General features: G+C 49.7%; 2 protein-coding genes across 2 annotated transcripts; both read left to right on the top strand.

Moving 5' to 3' along the window:
* Positions 1-2,950: 2,950 nt before the first annotated feature.
* LOC117885541 (olfactory receptor 10G6-like) lies at positions 2,951-3,892 on the top strand. The gene has a single exon (XM_034786811.1). It carries the CDS (start codon positions 2,954-2,956, stop codon positions 3,890-3,892), a length of 939 nt encoding a protein of 312 aa, XP_034642702.1. The 5' UTR covers positions 2,951-2,953.
* Positions 3,893-10,267: 6,375 nt separating this feature from the next.
* LOC117885764 (olfactory receptor 10S1-like) lies at positions 10,268-12,633 on the top strand. Its single transcript, XM_034787189.1, has 2 exons — positions 10,268-11,179; positions 12,607-12,633. Exons 1-2 carry the CDS (start codon positions 10,268-10,270, stop codon positions 12,631-12,633), a joined length of 939 nt encoding a protein of 312 aa, XP_034643080.1.
* The last annotated feature ends 4,973 nt before the right edge of the window (positions 12,634-17,606 follow it).

Here is a 17,606-nt window from a genome sequence, read left to right on the forward strand (position 1 = left end):
CTCCCTCTCACTCCTGGGAAGCGCTAAGTGCCTCCAAACAGCTGTTTGGCAGCAGGAAGTGCCTGGAGGTAGGCAGAGGAGCGGGGACATGGCATGCTGCGGGGAAGGGGGGGAACTTGGCAGCCTGCAGCAAATAACTCCAGGGGCCATATGCGGCCCGTGGCCCACGTGTTTGAGACCCCTGGTCTAGATATATCATGTCTGCCACTTCCCCCATCCACAAGGCTTGTTACCCTGTCAAAGAAAGTTATCATGTTGGTTTGACATGATTTGTTCTTGACAAATCCATGCTGACTGTTACTTATCACCTTATTATCTTCTAGATGTTTGCAAACTGATTCCTTAATTATTCCCTCCATTATCTTTCCTAGTACAGAAGTTAAGCTGACTGGTCTGTAATTCCCTGGGCTGCCCATAAAAACCTTATCAGTGGTGGTTGCTGGTTTCATTTTTGCTGGAAACAAGGTGGGAGGAGTGGCCATTATGGAAAAGGGCAGCTCATCTGAGGGAAGCTGTGATTTCACTCCCCTTGAGAACTAAGGGGAGTGAGGCCATTTTGAAAGATGGACGTTCTTTGTGAGTGCCTATAAAGAAGAAGATTTTATGTGCTGGCAGATAAACCGCCAGTTATGAAAAATAGCCAAAATTACCATTTAGATATAGATATACACACACAGAGAAAGGGGGGAGGGAGTGAGAGCGAGAGATACACACATAAAAGGAACTCAGAGGGAAGGGAATGAAGTGGAAACTTAGATTGTGGGGGGACAGGGACAAGAGGGAAAGGAAACACTGTGCATGTGTAGACAGAAACAAGGAATGCAAGAATGGAACTGGTGCATGTGTGGAGAGGAATGTGGAGTGCTGGAGGGAAGGAACTGGTGTGTGTGTGTGCGAACGCGGGGTGCAGGAGGTGGGGTAACTGATGTATGTGTGTGTAGGGGAATGTGGGGTGCAGGAGGGGGGTGGACCGGGTGTGTATTTGCATAGGAGAATTTGGGGTGTAGCAGGGAAGGGGATATTGGTGGGGCGTGTATGTGAGAGGATCCCTGCAATCCTGAGCCCCTGCCCCACTCCCTGCAGCACAGCTCCACATAGCAATGCACCGGGGCATTGGGTTCAGCACTGACAGCTAGTGGACAGCTCCCTCTACGGAGCCCCCGCCCCACTTCCCTGCAGAATAGCGCCCCCTAGCATCATATTGGAGTATTGCAGGCAGTGCTGATTCAGAGAGGAAAGCACCCCCCGACTGACTCACCACCCTGGTTCCTGCAACACAGCACCCCCTAATGCCACCTTGGGTTCAGAACGGATTTAGAGGGGAGAGCAACCCCTGCTGACCCCCTCATCCCATTTCATAAAACAAAGCGCCCCCTAGTACCATTCTGGAGCATGGGGGTCAGCACTGACTGGGAGGGGAGCATGCCCCCTACCCCACTCTCTACGTCCCACACTGGGCCATTCTTTTAAGATCCATAGTCTCCTTTAACAGCTAAGTCAATGCTCTGTCGCCTTCATTTTTGCCCCAAACAACATTTCTAATGATGCCCATTGGGGTTTGCCGATGGGGGACCTTATTACTTGCTTGAAAATACAGCAAATGTCAACAGTTTAATATGAATGGCACTGGGGGGAGAAAAATACAAGAGGGGGAAGAGGCGAGAGCACAGAGACTAGTGCAGGAGGGACGCCAGGTTAAAAGAAGCTGCAGAGAGAAAGGACACACCAGAGCTGAAGGCAAATTTAACAGAGTGGAGCAACGATGCATAGAAAGGGAGATCAGCACTGGGACCTACCCAGCTCAGTCTCCCACCGTGAGAGGCAAGTTCACGGACTCTGCAGCCGGCAACTCCGGGACAATCTCCCATAAGGGATGTTTACTCCGAGTCCCTGCCTGTTTGGGACTGGCATCACATTGGAGCCAAAACCACCTCCTGTGTGAAATGTTTGATTGGTGGGATTTAAGGGAGATCTCAGAGCATGGAAGAGAGCAAATAGGACCTGCTTGAAGACCAAGTCATGCATCCCAGCCGCAACACACTCCAGGTAACTGTATCCAGAGGGGCAGCTGCAGGACTGGTCTGTCACCTGTTTCAGTCTCTCTGCTGCTCTTCCTCACTACAGGGCTAGGTCCCTCACTGGTGAAAATTCCCATTTCCCGTGGCAAGTGAGTCCTTCATGCCACAGAACAGCCACTCGCTCCTTGATGGTGGCCTGAACTGGCAACATCAGGGGAAGGTGCAAAAACCTCTGCAGGGGGCAGTTCCAGTATTGACATTCCAGAGAGGTTTTTTTCCTATCCCAGGTCACTTAGAAGTTGATTTTTCCCCAAAGTGGGAAGTTTTATCCCCTTCTGATCTGTGGAGCACCCCGGTTGAAATCCACACCTGCGCAGTGGGACCAGCACGAGGACCTGAGGACCAAAGTCCTCAGGTCGGGGTTTTAGAAGGACTTCCTCTTGTCAAGTGTGGGCTGCAGGGGGTTAGAAAATGGGGAGGGGACACTAGGATCAGGACTTTTGGGTTGTAAGGTTGTATCCCCAGCCCTGGGAAGTTAATGGGGTCCAGTGGGTAAGATTGGGGGTGGGGTGGGGCTCCTGGATTATTTTCACAGCTCTGGATGGTGAGTGAGAGGTAAGGGGTGGGTAGGGGATGTGAGTCAGGTCTCCTGGGTTGTATTTCCAGCTCTGGGAGGTAAGTGGGTTCCAGAGGGTTAGAGCAAGGGGGGTTGGTTGCCAGGACTCCAGAGTTAAGGTCCCAGCTCTTGGAGATGAGCAGGGTCTAGTAGGGTAGAGCAGAGAGGGAGAGACTGGGAGTCAGGGCTTCTGGGTTTGATTCTTCCCCTGGCACAGGAATGAATCTTGTCCCAAATGCCCCTGCAAAGATAATCCATTGCTTCTCTGCTCATTAATCATTAACACCTGGGTTCACCTTCAGGGACACAGACCGAGGAAATGGAGTGTGGGAACCGATCCCAGCTGACCCATTTCATCCTGGTGGGGCTCCCATATCCCCCAGAGCTGTGCATTCCCTTGTTCCTCTTCTTCCTCATCATCTACCTGTTGACGCTGTGTGGGTACCTGCTCATATTTCTGGTGGTGGCCCAGGAGCGCCGGCTGCACAAGCCCATGTACTGGTTCCTCTGCCACTTGTCCTTCCTGGACATGATGGTTTCCTCGGTGGTGGTGCCCAAGGTGGTGGCTGGCTTCCTGCCGGGCGGCAGGGCCATCTCCTTCCAGGGCTGCGTGGCCCAGCTCTTCTTCTTCCACTTCCTTGGCTGCACCGAGTGCTTCCTCTACACGGCTATGGCCTATGACCGCTTCCTGGCCATCTGCAAGCCACTGCACTTCAGCATCATTATGAACCACAGAGCCTGCCTGTGCCTGGCAGTAGTGACCTGGTTAGGGGGCTCCCTGCACTCCACCATACAGACCGCGCTGACCTTCCAGCTGCCCTATGGCCAAGAGAACAGGGTGAGACATATCTTCTGTGATATCCCGGCTGTTCTGAAGCTGGCCTGTGGGGACACGGCACTCAATGAGCTTGTGACATTTGTGGACATTGGCCTCCTGGCCTTCACCTGCTTCCTTCTGATCTTGGTGTCCTATGTCTACATCGTCTCAGCCATCCTGAGGATCCACTCGGCCGAGGGAAGGCGTCGGGCCTTTTCCACCTGCATGGCTCATGTCACCATGGTGGTGACTTACTATGTGCCCGGGTTCTTCATCTACCTGACGCCAGGATCCTGGCACCCACTGGATGGTGTGCTGGCTGTATTCTACACCACGGTGACCCCGCTCCTCAACCCCCTCATCTACACGCTGAGGAACAAAGAGATGAAGGATGCCCTGATGAGACTGGGGGGCAGGAAGCTGCTGGGCCCTGAGCTATGATTATCCTGCTTCCAGCAGGAGCTGCCTGAGAACTGGCCAGGGAGAGAGGGACTTGGAGACAGAAGTCAGGACGCCTTTGTTCTGTGGGGGAGCTGGGGTCAGTGGCTTGGAGTAGGAACAGCTGAAAGTTCAGATTTTAGATTTATGACTCTGGGAAAGGAGCAGGTTACGGTGCTTGGAGCAGGAGGGCTGGGAGTCAGGAATCTTGGGATCTGTCCCCAGCTCAGGGATGGGAATGGGGCCTCATGATTAAAGCCTGGATTCTTGCATTCTCTTCCTACCTCTGCAAACATTTGTTCCAATTGTGGAATGGTTAGAGAAGAAGGGACTGGAGGGGAGGACTCCTGGGTTGTAGTTTGGGTTGCCAACTGTCTAATCACAGAAACTCAAACATCCTTGCCCTGTCCCCTGCCCCTTCCCCGAGGCCATGCCCCGTCCTCGCTCCTTGTCCAAGGCCCTGCTCCCGCTCACTCCATCCCGCCTCCCTCCATCGCTCATTGTCCCTAACCCTCACCCAGCTTTATCAGTCTGGGGCAGGGGGTGGGGGGTGGGATCTGGGCTGGGAGATGGGATTGAAGGATTAGATGTGTGGGAGAGGGCTCTGGGGTCTGGGCTCTGGGCTGGGGGTGGGGTCAAAGGGTTAGGTGTGTGGGAGGGGGCGCTGGGCTGGGACAGGGGGTTGGGGTGTGGACTCTGAGCTGGGGGGTGGGGTTGAGGGGTTAGGTGTGTGGGAGGGGGCTCTGGACTGGGGCAGGGGGTTGGGGTGTGGACTCTGGGCTGGGGGGTGGGGTCGAGGGTTAGGTGCATGGGAGGGGGCTCTGGGCTGGGGCAGGGGGTTGGGGTGCAGGGGAGGTGAGGGCTCTGGCTAGGGTTGCAGGTTCTGGGGTGAGGACAGGGATGAGGAGTTAGGGGTGCAAGAGGGGGCTCGGGGCTGGGGCAGGGGATTGGAGCACAGGAGGGATTGAGGGGTGCAGGCTCCAAGCAGTGCTTACCTTGGGCAGCTCCCCGTCAGCGGCACAGAGGACTTAAGGCAGGCTCCCTGACGGTCCTGGCTTGGTATGACTTCCAAAAGCAAAAAGCACATCCCTGTGGCTGCTCGGCAGGAGTGCTCTGCACACTGCCCATGCCTGCAGGAGCTGCCCCTGCAGCTCCCATTGCCTGCAGTTCCCTGTTTCCAGCCAATGAGAGCTGAAGAGTTGGTGCTTGGAGCACGATGTGGGGGCAGTGTACAGAGTCCCCCTGGCCCTGGCCACCCCTACACCTAGGAGCCAGACATGCTGCCACTTCCAGGAGCCACACAGGGCCAGGGCAGGCAGGGAGCCTGCCTTAGCTCCTATACGCCGCCGGACTTTTAGTGGCCTAAAATCTCCCAGATTGGCTTTGGTCATCTCGGGGAGATAGAGCCCAATTCCGGGAGACTCCCGGCCAAACCAGGAGTGCTGACAACCCTCGTTGTACTTGATGCTGTAAGAAGGTAGTGGGGCTTAGCAGGTTAGATTGGGGGCAGGGAGGGGCTGGGAATCCTCCTGTAATCTATCCCTACAGCTGGAAGGGGAGTGGGGTCTAAGGGTAAGAGTAGGGCGGGGAGGGGACTGGAGGGTCTAGACACCTAACAGTACGACAGGGGGTCTGAATCCCCAAAATAGGCAATTGAATCAACTGGTTGCATACAATGTCATTGTGCAAAAACGTATACCAGGTAAGGTTTTGTATGAAAGCTTGTAGTGGTCTGAACTCGATGGCCAAGCTGAGGTATGAATACAGACTGTGGTTATGAAACTCTGTCTTATGCTCATGACTGGTACTACAAATCCCAACTCCTCACAGCGAGGAGCGGGAGGTCCTCCCAAGCCTGTTGTGTACACAACACAGCACAAGCCAGAAAAAGACAATGGGGGCTTTCAAGGCTGATTCTCGACTCTGGCACTTTGAGTGCAGAAGTGGGGCCCCTCAAGGACTCCAAAAATTAATACTGGCCACTCCAGGCTCATAATGCTGCCACCACCCAAGTGAAAAACTGTCTTTTGCCAATTGTAGCAGGGCAGTCACCCCCACTCTGGCCCTGAAAGAGTTAAAGGCCAGCCCTTGGAGAGGGCTGGGGCTGAGAGCCAAGAAGAAAAGGCTGGGAGGCAGCCAATCAGGGCCAGGCTGGTCCCTATAAAAGAGCTGCGGGGCCAGAAGGCAGGGAGCTGCCTGGGAACAGAGGGTACGTGATGCAGAGCAATACTGGGGAAAGGCAAGAGGAACTGGGAAGCTCCAGCCTGGCAACTCCCCAGGCTGAGGCCTTATTAAATGCCTAAGGAGGTACCGGGCCTCCAGAGGTGCAGTCCGGGGATAGGCAGAGGCAGCTGGTCCAACCCCTTTGCCAGTGATGAATGGCCATTACAGACGGCAGTCTGCCCCTTGAGGCTAGATGATGACTGGCAGTAGCCACTGAGGCAAGATGGGTGTAGAGGGTTGGGGGTTCCCCTGGGAGGGGAGACACAGTGTGTGGAGGTTCTGCTGGGGGAAGAACCCTGAGGTATTGGGCACTGGGGTCCGGGAGGGACACAGGGGCCCTGAGGCAGGAGAGACACCGGCCAGCAGGGGCACTATGTGCTGGAATCGAGCTAATTCCTGAGGAAACCAGCAGGAGGCACTGCGCCGGTGAGTGTCGATCTGCTTCACCAATCCAGAAAAAAAACTCAATTGGAAAGATTTTTCTTTCTGAGGCCCCTTGGCTTTTCCAACCCTCCCTCGGGGCAGCCAAGAAAGAAAACAAAAGAAAGGGGAGGCTCAGCTGTTGTATTAGCTGATTAACCTGTGCACAGCCTCTTGACCTCCTAAGACACAGAAATCTAATCAAGTTCTTAAAAAAGGTAAATTTTAATGAAAAAAGAAAGAAAACATCTGAAAACTAAGGTTGTTAGGGATTGAACAACAAAAATGACTTTCTTGGGGTCCAGTTTAAAGGTTACAAGCAAATCAAAAGCACCTGGGGTTAGCACAGAGGAATCCACAAGCCCAAAATGAAGAATTAAATCTAATCACATCTAACTAGACATTCCTGATCTACTTACATATCTGTGGTTTCCAAGGAGTAGTTTCTAGGTATGATGCTGATGATTTTTATACCTGTCCCAAACCTTATAGCATGTTGCGGTCTTGTCTACACCCAGCATCTTTTCCCAATTTGAAAGGATACAGCTTCCCTATTGGTTCCCCTGGTCAGGTGCCAACTCATGTTAAGCGTCTCTTAACCCTTTACAGGTAAGGAAATTAGAGAACAGTTACTAAAAAGGACTTTATAGCTAACTGAATGGTGGGGAGTTACACAAGGGTGCTACTCCCCCTCATTTATCACAGGGGACCATTAGAGTTCATGGGAAAACACTGAAACAATGTGAAACCGAATCTCTCTCTCTCTCTCTCTCTCTCTCTCTCTCACACACACACACACACACACACACACCTCTCTTTATACAACCCTGCAATAACATGCGGTCCAGGCAGAAGGGGACATAAAATGGAGGCTTCTGGACTTTTTGTAGAATGCCATAGAGTTTATGGCCAGATGGGAACATCAGCACAGCCAGTCTGCCCATCTGTATCTCACAGGCCACCAACCCCACCCAGCATCCTCCCACTAAAGCCAACACATGAAATTAGACCAAGGATTACATCCACAGGGAGAGAACAGGAGAGACCGAGATGCACCATTGCCTGGGTGGGGATGGGGGGTTTCCCTGCACTGGTGGGGGTTTGATTTAGTGAGACATATCCAGGTGACCCTGGCAAGCGACTGCACCACCACTACCACTGCAGAGGAAGGCCAGAAAACCCCATGGTCACTGCCTGGGGGGAAATTCTTTCCCAGCCCCCCATAGGGTGAATTGGCAAGAACTATGTATCTGGGTATTCGCATCGGCCAGCTGTGCAGCTGCTCTAATTCAGAGGTGCTGCGATGACTCCAGTGGAGCTGTGGCTGATTTACGCCAGATGGGGATCTGGCCACAATGACTCCAATTGACTCTGGTGGATTTACACTAGCAGGGGTTACCCACTGCTACTCCAGCAATGGGCTTTCCCCAGCCTGAGCTTGGCTAATGCCCCTCAGTCCCAACCCAGGCCCCCCCGACCCCACAGTGCCTGGCCTGTTTGAGTGATGCCCTGCCGGTTTTTCACCACTAGATCATGCTCGATGCAGACTTGTCCCAGTAAAGCTCCCGGGACCTTGGAAGCTGCCAGAGGCATGTTAAAATGATCTCAATGTAGCTAGCAGCAACGCAGCCCTGGGTAGTGAACATCCGACACTCAGCAAAGAATCCCAATGGGATGCCCTCTCTCCCCTGCTGATAGGGTCTGGGAACGGGAGACCTGGATTTGCGTTAGACAATTAGCTCCCAGGAGCGTGGTGAGCAGTGTACCCAAGGGTGAAAATATCTTTCAAATACTTGGCTGACTTGGGCACTTTGCCACAGCGGAGACAATAAAGCATCTGTTCCTCATCCCCGTACCGTGAGAGTGGTGAGTGCGTCTGAGCGGGGAACGGCTTTTCTTTAGGGACAGAGGGACTGCCAGAGCAGGTTAACCCAAGGTCCATCCAGCCCAGGCTCTGATCTGAGGCTCTGGTACCAGCTGTTTCATAGGACACATGGTACAAGAAACCCTAAAGAGGGCAGCTAAGAGTTCACCTGCTTTTAGTGGGTCCTTTCTCCCTAACCTCTCCCAGTTTGGGATCAGCTCATTCCCAGATCAGGGGAGGATACCAGTCTTCCTGCTTTATACAAATCCCCAGATTTCATGCTGGCTGTCATCTGTGCAGGCATTCTGGATGTTGACTTTCCTGTGTGGACAAGTGTTGGAATTGGAACCGGAATCATGCAATAGACACGTGGACCAACAAGGTCAGCTTCCAGCATCATTCAGTGGTTGATAACACTCCAGCATGCCCTTCCTGCATCCGGCAGGCTGATGATGGGTGAGAAGAGGAGAACCAGGCTAGATAGATAATGTGCAAGAGACAACAAGATTGGTATGTATAGGGATAGATAGAGAGATAGATAGTGACTGGTCAGGAGGTGACAGACTGGTAGTCAGGCTATTTATCTACCTACACTAGCAGGACATTGTTCACAGATGATGTGAGATGAGACAAGATGAGAGGAAGGACGGTCCAGCAGTGACGTCACTAGCTGTCATAACTATAAAGGGAAGGGTAACAGCTGTCCTGTGTACAGTATTCTAAAATCCCTCCTGGCCAGAGACTCCAAAATTCTTTTCCCTGTAAAGGGTTAAGAAGCTCAGGTAACCTGGCTGGCATCTGACCTAAAGGACCAATAAGGGGACAAGATACTTTCAAATCTTGCGGGGGGGGAAGGCTTTTGTTTGTGCTCTTTGTTTTGGGAGGGCGTTCGCTCTCGGGACTGAGAGGGACCAGACATCAATCCAGGTTCTCCACATCTTTCTAAACAAGTCTCTCCTATTTCAAACTTGTAAGTAAATAGCCAGGCAAGGCGTGTTAGTTTTCCTTTGTTTTCTCAACTTGTAAATGTACCTTTTACTAGAGTGTTTATCTTTATTTGCTGTACTTTGAACCTAAGACTAGAGGGGAGTCCTCTGAGCTCTTTAAGTTTGATTACCCTGTAAGGTTAATTTCCATACTGATTTTACAGAGATGATTTTTACCTTTTTCTTTAATTAAAAACCTTCTTTTTAAGAACCTGATTGATTTTTCCTTGTTTTAGATCCAAGGGGGTTGGAACTGTATTCACCCGGAGTTGGTGGGAGGAAGGAGGGGAATGGTTAATGTCTCCTTGTTTTAAGATCCAAGGGGTTTGGATCTGTATTCACCAGGGAATTGGTGAAGGTCTCTCAAAGCTTCCCAGGGAGGGAATCTATTGGGATGGTGGCAGCGGACCAGAGCTAAGCTGGTAGTTAAGCTTAGAGGTTTTCATGCAGGCCCCTACATTTGTACCCTAAAGTTCAAAGTGGGCATACAGCCCTGACACTAGCCATGGATCTGAGACACCTGATTTTAAATCTCCTGCTCTGATGTGGGCTTCCTGCATGTCTTTGAGCTGTTCTGTGCCTCGGCTCACAGGCCGTAAAACCGAGGTATTGTGAGGAAAAAATACATTTAAAAGTCTGAGGCTCTCACATACAACAGTCATGGGGTCTAGATAGATACCGGAGGGGATGAATAATCTCTGTGCTTTGGCTTGCAATGAGGGGCGGGTGGGACACTAGAGTGAGAGGACCTCTGAGTTATGGTGTCATGCTACTCCATTGAACTGTGTGTGTGAGAGAGAGAGAGACAGACAGACACATACTGGGATAACTTCTCCTCTAATTCGTACTGCTCTAGTTACTGTTGCTTTGCACGAGGGGAAGCAGATGAAGCCAGGAAACCAAACGCCGGTGACAGAATTCATCCTGGAGGGACTCCCAAACACCAGGGAGCTTCCCTCTCTCTTCTTCCTCCTCTTCCTCCTCCTCTACCTGCTCACCCTGCTAGGCAACGCCCTCACCCTGCTAACTGTGCTCTGCGATCCTCGACTCCACGCCCTGCCCATGTACTGCTTCCTTGGCCACCTCTCCTTCCTTGACGCCTGCCTCTCCTCCGTCACTGTGCCCAAGATCCTGGCTGGCTTGGTGGGGCCCAGTGGCAGGGCCATCTCCTTCGGCGGCTGCGTGGCGCAGCTCTACGCCTTCCATTTCCTGTGCAGCACCGAGTGCTTCCTCTATACGGTAATGGCCTATGACCGCTTCCTGGCCATCTGCCACCCCCTGCGTTACAGCGTGGTGATGAGCAGAAAGACCTGCCTGTGGCTGGCAGCTGGCACCTGGCTCACTGGCTCAATCCATGCCGCGGTCCAGGCCTTCCTGACCTTTCGCCTGCCCTACTGTGGCCCCAACCACGTGGAATATTTTGTCTGCGACATCCCCGCTGTGCTGAAGCTGGCCTGCGCCGACACAGCCACCAACCAAGTCGTCATTCTGGCCAACATTGGGGCGGTGGGAGCAGGCTGCTTCTTGCTCATCTGCGTTTCTTATGCCTACATCGCCTCTGCCCTCCTGAAGATCCGCATGGCCCAAGGGAGGCAGCGGTCGTTCTCCACCTGCAGCGCCCACCTCACCCTGGTGCTGCTGTACTATGGGCCCCCAGTCTTCATATACCTGCATCCCTCTTCGAGTCAAGCATCTGATGGGGTAGTGGCTGTATTCTATACTGCAGTCACCCCTCTGCTGAACCCCTTTATATACACCCTGAGGAACAAGGAGATGAAAAAGGCCTTGAGGAAACTGGTTTGTGGACAAATACTTTCTCTGCATACATAAGATAGACCCAAATCCTGGGAGACTTGCAAAGAAACCTAAGGACACAAGATGCCCATCTTCCATGGGTGCAGCGTTCTCTTAGAGCCTTATGGTAGTCCAGCCAACACTTCTCTTCTATCTTGCCACTTTGATAGGTTGTCTTCTTCAGTGCCATTCATTCCCTGAGGCTAGCAAAAGCTCTCCAGTCAGCACCGAGATTATTGTTCACAGTCTGAGCTCGATGGTGGCAGTTTTTCAAGGTGGAGGAGTCAATGAGGAGGTGTCTCAGGCTCCTGAACTCTCCCAGCGGGGGACTCAGCTGAGTTTCCCTGTAACAACAGTGTAACCGGTGAGGATCTAATCTCCTGGTACAATCACAGCCCCGATGCTGCCCCACCAGCTGTTTTCTGGGGCTATGACTCCTTGGAGAAAGCAGGTCAGTTCAAACCCTTCACCTACAACATGTGCGAACCACTTATGATAAAGTATCTCATACAACATACAACCTGAAGAGAAGTGACAGTCTGACCATTTTAACTATTGCTGCAGCTGTTTTATCTGCCTTAGGGTTTGATTCTTTTACTTATTTTGGTTGTATCTGGAAAATAGCAATAATAAAACTCCAGCTCATTGAAATCAATGGGAGGGTCTGGGCCAAAGTTCTTTGTATTTATCTGTGACACTTTTGTTCTCTCCTTGTAAATGTCTCACCTTGGCTTAGCTCCCCCCTGCACACAGCCGGGTTTCCTTTAGCTACAATTCTCTTCTCTTTCCAAACATACATTTGCTGTTTGCCAACCTTTCGTGCTGCGGCTAACAAGCCCCATGGGGGCATTAATTCAAAGCTCTCCCTAAAAAGCCCTGGAGATTACACACTTTGCAAGCAGGGAGCAAAGGCAACGATTAAAAAGTCATGGCAGGGAGGAACTGCAAGTTTTTTAACAAGCCACAAGGGGCACCAGAAATTACATGGTAACGTTTTGGCCAAGCAACAGGAAAACACACTGCACAGATCCTTAAAACTCTAGTTACAGCTGTGCAGCTGTGTGGATCTGTCTGCTTCCCAGCCAGCGGCGGGCCAGAGGCTTAGCAGCTGTATTTTGGCTACTATGATTTACACCAGCTGGGGATCTGGCACCACTGAGTTTATTGTAACGACACCAATTCACCCAGCTACAGGTCTGGCCCATTGACTCCGATGGTGCTATGGCCGATTTCCAGCCACTGGTCATCTGGCCCCTGTCTATTCTGGGCCCTTAATTCTAAATTACCTGTTCTGTTCATTCCTTCTGGGGCACCTGGCATTGGCACTGTCAGAAGGCAGGATTCTGTCAAGATGGACCTTTGGTCTGACCCAGTATGGCCGTTCTTATGTTCTTATGTACTTTTTATGAAGACAAAACTGTTCTGTGTAGAAGGAGAAAGTGTCTCACACAAAATAAGAACCAGATGAGAGGTGACAGACTGTCCATTTTTACTATTGCTGCAGTTACTTGGGTTACATTCCTTAGGGCAGTGGTTCTCAGCCAGGAGCACCGCATACCCCTGGGGGTAGGCAGAGGTCTTCCAGGGGTACATCAACTGAAATGTCAGTACACTATTTATATTCCAATTGATTTGTTTTATGGTTAAAAATGAGAAAGTCGGCCATTTCTAAGCAACACGTGTGTGTTTTTATGTCTGATTTTGTAAGCAAGTAGTTTTTTAGTGAGGTGAAACTTGTGGGTACACAAGACAAATCAGACTCCTGACAGGGGTACAGTACTTTGGAAAGGTGGAGAGCCACTGCCTTAGGGCTTTATGCGGTTACTTATCACCATAGTCTCAGCGCCTCCCATATAAAAAAAAGGGAGAGGTGATACTAAATGAGAATAAGGACACTGTTGATCGGAGCCGGGTTGTGCCTCGGGAAAGCAGGCCACTAATAACAATGAGACTCACGGCTTAGATCTCCCAGGCTCCAGCCTTGTGTTTTAACCTCAAGGTTACTATTAGCATCCCATCCGCTCTGGACAAAGCTGAACACCAGGATGCAATTCCTTCCCCCCAGCTTAGTTTTATATGATGAACTATAGGGATTGATTATCAGAGGGGAGCCGTGTTAGTCTCTATCCACAAAACCAATGAGGAGTCCATGCATCTGAAAAAGTGGGTTTTTTACCCATGAAAGCTTATGCCCAAATAAATGTTAGTCTTTAAAGTGACACCAGATTCCTCGTTGTTTTTATAGTGACTGACACGTTCTGGAACAGGGAGTTTAAGGCCAGAAGGGACCCCTAGATCATCTGGTCTCATCGCCCGTATCACACAGGCTGGAGAATTTCTCTCAGTTGCCCCTGTATTAATTGCAATAAATCATGCATGGCTAAAACATCTTCCCAAAGAGCCTCCAGTCTGGATCTGTAGACTTCAAGAGATGGGAAATCCACCACTTCCCTTGATAGTTGAGTCCAATAGTTAATCGCCCTCACTGTTAAAAGAAAACAACACTGTAGGTCTTATTTCTGGGCTTGGAAGTATAAGATTTTTATTGGTAAATGTTGGTAAATGTCAATTTCCCAGTGCGCACACACAAACCAACGAAAAAATATTTCTATCCATAAAAACTGAAATTTATCGATCGGCAAAAGTAAGGAAAATTCTGCCTGAGAACTTACTATAGTTTAATTTAAAGATATTGACCTTTTATATTTTCACATGCGATGTTGACCCTCCCACTACTAATTTTGTACAAATAGATAAAATAATTTTAAAAATGCTTAAAAATAACCATGGACAGGATCCATCAAAACTGAATTCTGCCAAGCCTACTTATTTCACACTTGTCTGGCTGTAACATCCAACTATTGTTCCTCATTCTGCATTTCTCTGCAAGAACATAAGAAAACAACTTGGACTGGAGGACAGAGCTTCAGTGCAGACAGTAGAAGGGTTTTATCATTACTGGCAGTAGTGCCGAGGGGGTGTAGACACCCAGACAGACAGTCTAGTCCCTTCCCTAAAGAACTGACAGTCTAAGGGTGACTCCCCTGACTCTGACACTAGTGGCTGTATGAACTTGGGCAAGTCCTTTCTGCTTTCTGCAAGTCTGCCTCCCACTTCTGGTCCGCCTTTCCCCGCTGTATAGGTAATCCCTTGGGGGTAGGGAGCCTTTGTCACTATCTGTTTTTAAAGAACCCATCAGGCTCCCTATAGAGGCATAAGAACATAAGAGCATAAGAACAGCTCTACTGAGTCAGACCAATGGTCCACCTAGCCCAGTATCCTGTCTTCTGACAGTGGCCAATGCCAGGTGTCCCAGAGGGAATGAACAGAACAGGTAAACATCCCCATCGCTCATTCCCAGCTTCTGGCAAACAGAGGCTAGGGACCCCATCCCTGCCCATCCTGGCTAATAACCGTTGATGGACCTATCCTCCATGAGGCCCTTAGATGCTTGCTAAAGTAATCACAATATGGCATTAGTCTATTTTGGAGATGGGACACTAGGGCCCAACAGATCCTCCACGCCATTCTCAGGCTAAACGTGAGGGTAAAACCAGACCCCTTCTCCATATTCCTTACCCTCTGCTGCCCCTTAGTGGCTATTCCAGTCCAACCACTTACAGCTGTATCAATCTGAATTTCACTGAAACTCTGTTTGCATTCACTTCCCCCCATCTTTTTTATTTATTTATTTGATTTATTTTTTATTCCGGTTACATTTCTTTGCCTGACAGTGAGACAGGTTGATGCTTCACCTTGTTACCCTCTTGGGCCAGCTGCTTATAACCATATGTATGGCTTCTCTGACGTCGGTGTGTGTGTGCTATATTGATATTCCTTAATCCAGGAGAGCATAACATGGGCGGGAAATCCATGAATTATAGGGACTGAGCATTAGCTGGGAGAAATGGACCAGCTCCCCCAGCTGTAAATGCAGCTCCACTGATCTACAGCAGCTATGGATCTGCCCATGTCTTCAGTGGAACTATGGTCAGTTTGCTCCAGCTGGGGAAGTGGCCGAAGGACCCTGATGGAAGCCAATTAATTTACACCAGTGGAGGATCTGGCTCAGTGCATGAAGAAAAACCCATTCCCTGCTCCCCTCCCCCCCGGAAATGTACCGATTTCCTTCCAGCCTGAAAGCCACCCCTGCAGGCTGAGCTGTGTCACAGCTTCCCCTCATTCAAGGTCACCTGCAGTTTCTGTCACTTCCCTCTGCAGCAGAGTCCCTGACAATGAGCCTGGCTGTGGGTGCTGGCTCCAGGTGTTCAGGTTCTGCAATGAGCAGGGGGCCATGGGTTGGGATTTCCAGGCTGTTGGGGAAGGTTTTTTTCTGAAAGAAAGGTACTCTGATACCACGGTGATGGGCGCCCTTAGATAGACTGAAGGATGGACAGATGGTGCAGAGGGAAGGTGAATGGATGGACAGGCAGACAACACAGAGGGAAGGATGGACAGAGTTGTTAAGGCTGATTCTCCACTCTGGCACTTCGAGTGCAGAAGGTGGGGCCCACAAAGACTCTAAAAATTAATACTGGCCACTCCAGGCTGGTAATTCTGCCACCACCCAAGTGAAAACTGTCTTTATCAATCCAGAAAACATTCACTTGGGAAGTTTTTCCTGAGGCCCCTCCGCTTTTCCACCCCTCCCTCGGGGAAGTCGAGAAAGAAAACAAAAGAAAAGGGCAACCCAGCTGTTGTATCAGCTCATTAACATATGCACAAACCTTTACCTCCTAAGACACAGAAATCCAATCATGTTCTTAAAAAGGTAAATTTTATTGAAAAAAGGAAGAAAACACATTTGGAAAATTAGGTTATTGCTAGATATTAAAAGAACAACTGCAAGGATTGAGCACCAAGAATGGCTTTCTTGGGGTCAAGCTTAAACGTTACAAAGCAAACAAAAGCACCTGGGCTTAGCACAGAGGAATCCACAAGCCAAAATAAAAAGAGATATTTTGTTGTGACATTGCAGCCCATAATGCTTTATGGAAATATGCTTATGAATGTATATATGGCATAACTAGAATATGTTCTATGCTACATATGTCATGTAACATATCTCTGCAAAGGTTATGATCTACTGAATATATTCATCCTATTTGTATACATGTATCATTTTTCTATTCGAAGTTATGAATATTGGCAGGGAACTTGTTTGATTTTAAGTAGCCTTAGTAAAGCATTTGGTCAGCTTCTTGAGAAAGGAATGTGTAAATCAAGAAACACTTAACTGACAATGGATCTTGGAAGATTCCAATCCACATAAGAAGTCTTCCTGGAGACATTCAAGATACCATGTGGGCAATGGCTGCCGCCTGTAAAAACTGAGTCATGCATAGACATGTGACTTGCCCATGTGACTCCAAAACTACATCCTGGAAGAGAGGAGGGGGTCTTCACCCACAAAAGAAAGTCTGTTTAAACCCCTAGGAGACCCCTCCATTTTCGTCTTCATCTGGCTCAAAAGATAGCCTCTCCACTCCCAAAGGATACCTGAAAGAAACTGGAACAAAGGACAATAACCACAGTGGTGTGAGTGATTGCTGGACCCAGACTAGAAGGAGGCTAGTCTGTAAAAGAAGTTTATTGAAACATCTCTGAGGGTGAGATTTTATCTGTATTCGGCATAGACTTGCATGTTTTATTTTATTTTACTTGGTAATTCACTTTGTTCTGTCTGTTATTACTTGGAGCCACTTAAATCCTACTTTTTGTATTTAATAAAATCACTTTTTATTTATTAATTAACCCAGAGAATGTATCAATACCTGGGGAGGCAGGGGGGGCAAACAGCTGTGCATATCTATCAGTGTTATAGAGGGCAAACAATTTATGAGTTTACCCTGTATAAGCTTTATATAGGGTAAAATGGATTTATTTGGGGTTTGGACCCCATTGGGAGCTGGGCATCTGAGTGTTGGAGACAGGAACACTTCTGAAGCTGTTTTCAGTTAAGCCTGCAGCTTTTAGGGGATGTTGTCCAGACATGGTCTCTGTTTGTATCAGGTTAGCATGTCTGGCTCAAACCAGGTAGAGCACTGAAGTCTCAAGCTGGCAGGGAAAAGGGGCTCAGAGGTAGTCTCAGCACATCAGTTGGCAGTGCCCAAGGGGTTTCTGTGATCCAACCCATCACAATCGTGTCTGTCTAAACATGCCCTGCTCTACTTACATATCTGTAGTTCCAAATGAGAAAGTCTAGGTATGGATGTTGATGATTTTCATACCAGGCCCCGCTTACAACATATTTGCTGCCCTGCCTCTCTGCAGCCGAGAGAGCAAAGACCCTCGCCCCAAGCAGTTTTTTTCCCAATTTGAAACAGTACAGCTTCCCTACTGGTTCCCCTGGTCAGGTGCTGTCATAACTATAAAGCGAAGAGTAACAGCTGTCCTGTGTACAGTACTATAAAATCCCTCCTGGCCAGAG

This window comes from Trachemys scripta, chromosome 12 (assembly GCF_013100865.1).
Source record: "Trachemys scripta elegans isolate TJP31775 chromosome 12, CAS_Tse_1.0, whole genome shotgun sequence".
In the NCBI taxonomy this organism is placed as follows: Eukaryota; Metazoa; Chordata; order Testudines; family Emydidae; genus Trachemys; species Trachemys scripta.

Coding starts and splice junctions, on each gene's coding strand:
- LOC117885764 (XM_034787189.1), top strand. CDS start 10,268: ATGAAGCCAGGAAACCAAACGCCGGTGACAGAATTCATCCTGGAGGGA. Junction 11,180..12,606: donor AAAAGGCCTTGAGGAAACTG/GTTTGTGGACAA, acceptor TGTTCTGTGTAG/AAGGAGAAAGTGTCTCACAC.
- LOC117885541 (XM_034786811.1), top strand. CDS start 2,954: ATGGAGTGTGGGAACCGATCCCAGCTGACCCATTTCATCCTGGTGGGG.